Raw genomic sequence first — 9037 nt, forward strand, 5'->3', positions numbered from 1 at the left:
AATTTAGTGCTACTTTGTCCCAATGAAATTTCCTATTGGGAACCTACTAGCACTAAGTTGCTAACTGGTTAGGAAGATGCTTCCGAGAAACCTGCCACAACCAAAAAGCTTGCAAACCTTCCGCCACAACAATCCCGCCCCCTTGATAAACGACCAATCACATTCACTTTATTCACTCGTGTAAAGTTACGCACCACTTGGGAGAATCTGAAATGCAACGGTTGGAACGGCCACTTCCCTATGACTTTAAAAGATAATCAATAAAATACTGTACTGTAAATTGTTTTAACAATATAAAACTGTGCACCTGGAGAATAAAATAACCAATATACAACTATGGACATTTTTATGTCCAAAAATGGGGTCGCCAGATATTGTGACATGTATTCCCAACAAACGTACATTTTCCTTCAAGTAAAAAATCCAGGATATTAGAGAAATTATTGATTGGGAGCTTGGTAGGAGATAACATTAAAAATGGGGAGTCTCCTTTGTAAACCGGGAGACTTGGTAGGTATGAGCGAGGCCTGTAGAGAAAATTATCCAGCCTGATCCAGTTGCAGAGGTCAAATTTTTCTGCCTTCTGTTGCAAAACATCCCAAATAATTTATAGAACAGGGATCACATTTTTTTTTTTTTTTTATGACATTTTTATAAAAACATACGTTTCTATTCAGCAACAGAAATGTGACTATACATCAAACACTGTAGCAGCCTTACTGTATGAGGAAAGAGCTTTCTTATACCGGTATTGTAAATGTAAAGTTAGAAACTGCAGCTGGGATGTTGATGGAAATGCCTGACCTTGTTGAACTACAAGCTGATCTGTTTCCCAGCACCGTTAAAGTGATGTGAATACAGTTTTATATCCTCATATTTTAAATCTGTTCAGAGATCAAAGTGTGACAAATAATATGTTATGGTTTTACAAGGGGTTATGAGGAGGGTGGTTAAATGGTTGTTATGCTAACGTTGTCTAGCAACCATGGGTACCTCCAGGCAATGACGGCCTAAGTAAAGTCTTGGTTTACCTCCCTAAGCCCAGGACTGATTGTTTTTGTTATTTTACAGCTGTTGTTTTATTATGTTTCTGTATTTAAGTGGACTAAGATACAAAACTTAAACTCATTAGGTGAGTTTAATGGTTGTCTCGTCAGTTCAGCCTTCAGCATTGTTCTAAAACCTCTCTTCCAGGAAAGCGTTCACAGGAGACGGTGACATAGAAATGAACTTGAGCTCCTAAAATCAATAGTATGGTCTTAAACTTTGACACATTGCCATATTGATGCAGAGATTTAGTGTGAGTTGCAGGTTGTGTCTGTCTTGCTTTGTCATCTCTGACCTTCTCTGATGCATGTTTGCCTTTTCTCATTGTCCCCTTAGGAAGCAGCCCACTGGACAGCCCCAGAAACTTCTCCCCGAGCAACCCTGCACACTTCTCATTCGCCTCTTCCAGAAGGTCTTTGCTTTGTCACATTTATGTACCGTTCAATAAGTCAGGATATTGACACTTAAATTTAAAATAAATATATAAATTCAGTAATTAAATCCAGACAAATAAAAAAAATTCTAGTTTTATAAAGACAACTCCATGTGCGTGTCCAACTCATTGCTGTCTGCTGCAGATAAAATTGCATTGGGGAGTAGTCTTGATAGCAAATTAACTGATCAGCAGTTGGGTTCCACATTATCTCTGGTTAGTTTATCGTGTACATGTGCATATTGTTTGTAGATTTTATAGATGTTCCAGCTCTGCCTGTTTTTCAGTGTAGTCCTGTTTCTCTGACTATGACTGGCTGGATGTACTCTCTTCATCCTCTGACATTGGAGCTAACTTGGAGCTTGTCTGCCTGACTGTGTGTTTCCTTGACGGACCGCCTGTGGTGTTGGTTGACAGCTGCTTTTTGTCTGCTTCTGTCCCATTGAACCCTAGTCGGCCTCGGCAGATGGCCGCTCACACTGAGCCTGGTTCTGCTGTAGGTTTCTTCCTGTTAAAAGGGAGTTTTTCCTCTCCACTGTCGCAACAAGCATGCTTAGTGTGAGGGATTGCATCCGAGTCAATGAGTTGATCAACTGGTTTTCTTTAAATAGAAAAATTTGAATCAATTTGACTGTATGATATGGTTAAATTGTAAAGTGCCTAGAGATAACACGTGTTGTGAATTTGTGCCATATAAATAACCTGAATTGAATTCAATTGGTAGAGAGCCCATTACCCAAATCATATGAACTTGCCCAAGGCGTTAAAGCTTCCATTTACAGCCCTCTCTGGCCCCTAGGTTAACTTTGCTTTACTGGAAGCTTGCCCATCCTTCCTCATATATCAAGTGGGTCCGGGAAGTACTCGACAATCTGAAGCTTGAGAGGCTTATTCTCTCTCCAGGGCACTTTGAAGTTATTCGATACCAGGTGTGACCCCTTCTTATGGTAAACACAGTCTCTTGATTACCGTCTTGACGTGAAGGTTTAGTAGGGAGAGCCACCTTTATTGCCATTCATTTTTTGTGGATTGTTGGGATTGATATGTATAATAATGTGCATATTTTTTCATATTTATACCTATAAATCTGAGGGGGGATAGGCAGGTGGTCAGGGGTATTCACATATATAAATGTTTATGCTTATAAAGAGGCTCTGGGGTTTTGATTTCAAGATTTAAATGTAAACATATATTTTAATTCAAATTAGTGGTATTCCATGTCTTAGATTCATAATAATAATTTAACTTTATTGATCTCACATTGGAGAAATTTAGCTCTGCATTTAAGCCATCCCGTTGGGGAGCAGTGGGCTGCCGCTGTGGGGCCCCTGGGGAGCAATCAGGGTTTAAGGGTCCTGCTCAGAGACCCAGAGTGGTAGTCTGTGGGAGTGGGTTTTCATGTCTAAGAGGTGGGTCAGAAGCCACATTTACATTACCCTCTAAAAGAAACGTTCGGCACTGAGCTTGGATCAGTTAACCGTGCCGAGCTTGGTTCCTTACGGCCAGTTACACACCACACTAGCACAGTTCCTCGCCTCCTAGTGATCATCTACAGTACTACTGCTCTCTAGAGGTTAACAAGCAAATCAATATGTCGGAGTACGTAACATTCAGGAAGTTTGTGGAGAGTCAGGCGAAGAAAACAGCCTTTGCTGTCGTATCCACTTCGTAAAAGCCGACTTTGTCAACTGTGATTACCATCTAATAATAGATGTCTAACAACAGTTATGTTTCTTAAGAGTTTTGACTAGGAAAGAATACTTTGCATATATAAGTACTGAATATTGAATCTAGCCATTATATCGTAAATGGCTTACCATACTTGCGGATGCCTCTGTAAACTTCTGCCTAGCAAAGACAAGCCTAACTTCACAGGACCCATACTTTCAATGGCTCTGCCTATACCTACCGAAATTAATGGTGAAAGACATGTTTTGCTCCACTGAGTCGTAATATTTAATGGATGACAGAGTATGGTGTAACACTGTGTTGCAGGTCCCCCAGTTGAAAGATGGCAAAAACAAAAGACATCCACAATAAAACTCCTCATAGAGGTGAATAAATCCATCCAGTCACAAAGTTTCTGTTCAATGTAAATGTATCATCTCGCTGTTTTTTTTCTATCTTATAATAATAGGAGTTTAGCAGCTTTTAATTTTTCAAAGCAGCAAATGCTCTGACCTTGCCTCCCCAACCAGGAAAGATTCACATATTTGATACTGGAGGCTGGAAATTGGAAGAACTAATATTAGGTGGCAGCAAGGCACTTAGCATTGGTAAATATTAACCAGAGCAGCACCAGCAAACCAATATACTCTTTGCATGTGGCAAAATGCTGGTCAGGCCTAAACTGAGCACCTTAGCATGCCCAAACAGAGCCAGCTTAACGCCTAAGGGTATTTTCATCTGTAAAAGTGCAAAGAAGAACCACAAAGAAACATACAGTAATTACCTTCTGATCCGATTTGTTTACAAATACATGTCTGTAACTAATAACTGATTACCTGCGATCGTCTTATAGCTAGAATTTCTGCCAGATTCCACCAAAGTTGTGTTGAAAAGCTATTAGTGGAGATGTTCCTCACAGAAAGAGGGATCTGAAATCAACTTCTGCCTAAGCCAGCCAACACTGTGTCCCTGATTGAAAGTAGCTTCAAAATTCGCCTCTTTACACTTATCCCTTCACCTCTGGTGAAAAAAATGCATCCCTGCTTACTTTGAATAATCTATTCAGATCTCTTAAAATATGACATGAAAATGTAATGCTGGTGGATGTTGCTACTTTCTAATAGCAGGCGGACTCATTTGTAACTAATAAACAAAGAAAGTTTTGATATGATTAGGCTCCGACACTTTACAAAAGCAGAGATATGTTTGAATAAGCCCAGTTGGATTTGGATTCATCACTGTCGCCTCTCATCCAGACATGGTGCTGCCAGTAGAGTCTCTGGCGGCTCAGCCCTCCTGCAAATCTTTCACCCTCATTTATCAAATCTGTCTGCCTGCCTGTCACAATTGGACTGAGCTGTACAAAAGTAAATTAAATGAGTCACCAGTCCTCATCTTATTAAGAGTAGATTCAGAATAAGTCCTTAGTTTGCTCTGTAATATTCTAATACATTATACAGTTGTTAGGGGATTGTTTTGTTTTTTTTGACTAAGCACACTCTGTGGAGGATGCTCGATGTTTCCCATAATATTCTTTATTTTATGAAGACATCTTTAGTGTGAAATCATCCCGAGAGGTTCTACAAAAGTTCATAGAATAGAACACTCTTTATCAGCTTATTGAGCTTTAAGTCATTTGCTCTGATGCTGTTAGCCTTGCAGATGATGGTAGAAGAGATCCCACTTTCCACAACATACTTTTAGAAGATATGTAGCATCATTCTGCAATCAAAGGCCCAAGTTCCCTCCAGAAAGTACAATATCCTCTGTCTTGTCTCGTTCCTGTTTCTTCTGAAATCTACAATTATCTCCCTTGTTTTGCTTACATTCAGGATCAGATGATTGTTTCCACAACATTTCACAAAACCTGCTCCTTGTTCTCAGCTTCTTGTCCACCTCTGATGCACCCAATGACTGCAGAGTCTTCCAAGTATTTCTGAAGATGACAGGATTCTGTCTGGCCCTGGTAGTCAGAGGTGTATGGAGTGAAAAGGAATGGTGAAGGCACCGTCCCCTGTGGGGCTCCTCTGCTGCTGACTGCTTGATTGACCCTTCAGTCTCTCAAGCTGTGGTCTGTTTGTGAGGTGATCTTCCATCCAGGCAATTATTGAGGCCTCCAGTTGAGTCTTCTGAATTTTCAAGCCAAACAAATCAGGTCTAATTATGTTAATTGCATTGGGACAATCAAAGAACATGTTGCTCACAGTGATGCCTGCCTTGTTTGAATGGCAGTGGCTCTGTTGAAGCAGGTGTATAATGGCATCTTAAACTCAAACTCCACAGCAATAAGCAAACTGCAGGTTTTGCTACAGCTGTTTTTTTGTTTGCTGGGATGAACCAACCGACCATCATGATGTGGGATGTTAGTGCATCATTGTGGACTGGTGGCAGAGTCCTCTTTGGTGCTGGAACAGGGTAGGAGGTCTTCCACATCACTGGAAGTGTCACTTGGGTCGGACTAAAGTTGAAGAGGTGCTGTAGAATCCCACAGAGCTGCTCTCTGCAGGCCTTCAGGACGCTGAGACTACGCCCAACTTTACCTGGTGACTCATAACAACTCAGTCTCTCCCTTTGCCTGTTCACTTGACTTCTAAAGACAGACAGGTGAAAGGCAGAGGGAGCAGCACCATCTTCTGATTTGGGTGAAAACAAGCACATAGAAGCTGGAGGGTCCATGGCAGAATTTGACAAGTAAATTAAGTAATTTATAAACACTTTTTTTTTTTTTTTGATGTTGATAGCTGTAGGTGGAAAGGATCTCCTGTAGTGGTCCGTGTTGCAGCAGATTTGGAGAAGCGTATGACTGAGCACACTCTGTGGAGGATGCTCAATGTTTCCCATAATGTTTTTTTATGGATAGTGTTGTTCAGTTCTGCTAAATAGTAAAATAAACAGTTAAATTTTAAAGGTGCTAGTTTTGAGATTTAAAGCAAAATGCATTTTTTTTTTCTTGTAATGTTGAATGGGGGTGTATAATTTGATTAGTCATCACTGAGGTGATGATTGGATGGTCATGAAAACTTTCTTGCAAACCAAAGGGGCTCCCAGCAAGAAATGTTTTGGAACCACTTTGGGGGAGTTTGTCTGTTGTTCTGAAGGACTCAAGATGGAAACATGGCAAAAATGGCGAAGAGTAACTTCTTATTAGATCAGACTAAAATATATATATATATATTGCCTGCATTCAACACACCATGTGTGGTGGAAATGGACATCTTAATGCTGTTCATCATTCTGAAACAAAACCCTCAATAAGGAACCAGAAAGTGTCAGCATCATGCTGTACTGTATATAAGCTTGTCTAGGTCTAATTAAGTCATTAATTTAGTTGATAATCTGTGAAAAGACAAAAAAATGAAGACAAAGACAAACAACAAGCAAAACAAAAAAAATGGCTCAAGCAGAATAAATCAAACATATAAACTAAACATTTAAGATTTTATTCCTAAAATATTTTCATTTTAATTGATCTTGTAATGGGTATTAATCCAGCACTTAAATATTACAGTAAAAGCATTGAAGTGTGATTGTCATACTACAAACTGTAAAACGGTTAATGGCTCTGGGTTCTGTAGCAAAGCATTGTATTTGATTTTAACAGATGTGATATTTGTGTTTCCTGCAGAGCGGATGGGAGAAGATGGTCTTTAGCATCTTTACCCTCCTCTGGATATGGCACCAACACTCCCAGCTCAACGGTAAAACTTTTCTCTCATATCTAATTCATTATATAAAAACCTTTCCATCCATTTTAATTGTCGTTGAGAGCCTGTAAATTTGAATCAGTTGTTAACTGGCAAGTCTTGTCCTTGAAGGTCGCTGTTCTGCAACTGTAAGATCTGTCCTTGGTCCAGCACAAATGTATCAAACGGCTGAATTATATCCTCAGTATACAGATTCCCCAGTCTGGGTAATAATTTTTTGATTGCGGTATGTTGGAGCAAGGACATACCTAAAAACGTTAGGATGCCAGCCCCTGAGGACTGGAGTTACCTATCCCTGATGTATGGGGTTTGCATCTATTAAGGAATTTCCTTCGGGGTTGAATGCCATTGAATTTCAGAACTCCAGGTTAGAATGTTAGACATTCTTTTTCAACCTTGACCTGACAATCCAATATGGCTCCTCGAGGTACAGATCTTCTGTAGCTTTAGTATAATTCAACCTGAGGGTTGGAACTTTTGTGCTGTTTGTTTTTCTGGTGGGTGAAGAATAAATAAAGGATCATTTAAAAGAGCGACGTGGCTGTGTCCGAACGTCTGCCCTAACCCCTAAATCCCTCAATTGCTATATAGAGCAGGGACTATATAGTGGACTTTATAATTAACTCCATTAACTGACCGTTTGGACAGATGATCGCTACTTTTCACTTCCCGTTGGTCACGTAACTCTGCCATCTTTGTTATTTGTCAGCACCACAATAAATCCCATGATGCTTTGCAAGGAGAGCTCTCGCAAAGCAATGGGATATATTTGCTAGTCCAGTGAACATCGATGATCAGTACTTTTCAAGTTGCATTGTGGGAAATTTTGAGTCCACTACTTTCTTATCTACTAAACATTCAGACAGTCATTTAAAATGGGATAATGGCTATAGAGTTCCCTAAATAGTGATTAGGAAAGACATTGGGATACAACCATGTCCTTTATTCTTTTGCATGCCACATTTGTTGAAACAATATCTGTTAATTTACTATTCCTAAATTTTTCAGAAAATGTACAGTATTTCTCAAAAGAACAAAAATAATTTTTTTCTGTAAAAGGGGGATGACGGCACCTATACTTTCACGTGCAAAATGCTAACTTGATTCAGTTTGATTGTATTTTAACCATAAACTTAAAACAAAATTAAAGAAATCAATAAATTATTCACATCAATATACTAATGTGAATTAAGAGAAAAACAGAGTTAATTCTTATTTCAGAACTTGGGTGTGCAATTTGAGATAAAGAACAACTGCTCAAATGTTTTTATATAAATGTTATGCAGAACCATACCCAGTTTACACAGCATATATGTATAAATATTTGTGGAGTTTTATCTGCAAGAAAATCTAGGCTGTTCTCTATACCTATCTATTCGGGGAAAATAGAAATTTCTGCTTGGTTAACTTCCAGCTTTACAGTGTGATTATTGTAGACTGGCCCTAAACTGGTTTTAGTGCCTACCAGTTTTCAGTAGCCCTTCAGTGCACATTGCTCCCAGCCTGGCTGCCCCTGTGAAGGTTTTCTGGTAAATCTCACTTCCATAAATGTACTACTAATTTCTGATGCCCCTTCAGTTGGAGCACGTCCCAGCAGGACCTGAAACAGTGCAGTATAGTCACAATTTGATATTTTGGAGTTCTATCAAATGGACAACAGATTGGGTCTGTACTCTAGTGCACATTTTCTATTTAGACCTTCCTACTTATTATACTTTTGTTATGAAACTGTAAGCCATATGTTGAGATGCTATAATTCAATAATTGCTGATGTAAATTGTTGTAATTGTATATGATTGAACTGATATATCTTGTGAATGAGATACCGAGACTCAAGCAACTAACCATTATAAATAAAGTTTTTATTAAACTTAAAACAAATCCTTTAACCATCAGGTCTTTCAGGAATGAGCACTATCCCTTCAAATAAAACCCAAAGATTTTAAATAGTTAAACCGAATCTGTTATATATTTTGCGAAGGTATTTTGAAGAATCTTTTAGAAGCTCCATTGTATGGCGGTTATCTGTCGCATGCCTACAGTGGCCATGTTGGGAATAACCTTTAAAGATAAAAGTTTAAAAAGTTATTTTGAGTAAAAGTTTACTCATGTATTAAACTTTTATACATGTTTATAACAGTGGCGGCTGGTGAAAAATATTTTTGGTGGGGCTGATATAGCCTAG

The 9037-nt window shown here is 38.9% G+C and overlaps 1 protein-coding gene across 3 annotated transcripts in view; it reads left to right on the top strand.

Moving 5' to 3' along the window:
• The window catches only part of mast1 (microtubule associated serine/threonine kinase 1), an 86449-nt gene that overhangs the window by 47931 nt on the left and 29481 nt on the right, over positions 1 to 9037 (top strand). For all 3 annotated transcript variants that reach the window (XM_015379391.1, XM_015379392.1, XM_015379394.1), the window contains 2 exons: positions 1384 to 1459; positions 6774 to 6846. In XM_015379391.1, coding sequence (XP_015234877.1) covers positions 1384 to 1459; positions 6774 to 6846 — 149 coding nt within the window. The remainder of the gene's footprint in view (positions 1 to 1383; positions 1460 to 6773; positions 6847 to 9037) is intronic.

Source organism: Cyprinodon variegatus, unplaced genomic scaffold, assembly GCF_000732505.1.
Source record: "Cyprinodon variegatus isolate N-32 unplaced genomic scaffold, C_variegatus-1.0 Scaffold190, whole genome shotgun sequence".
In the NCBI taxonomy this organism is placed as follows: domain Eukaryota; kingdom Metazoa; phylum Chordata; class Actinopteri; order Cyprinodontiformes; family Cyprinodontidae; genus Cyprinodon; species Cyprinodon variegatus.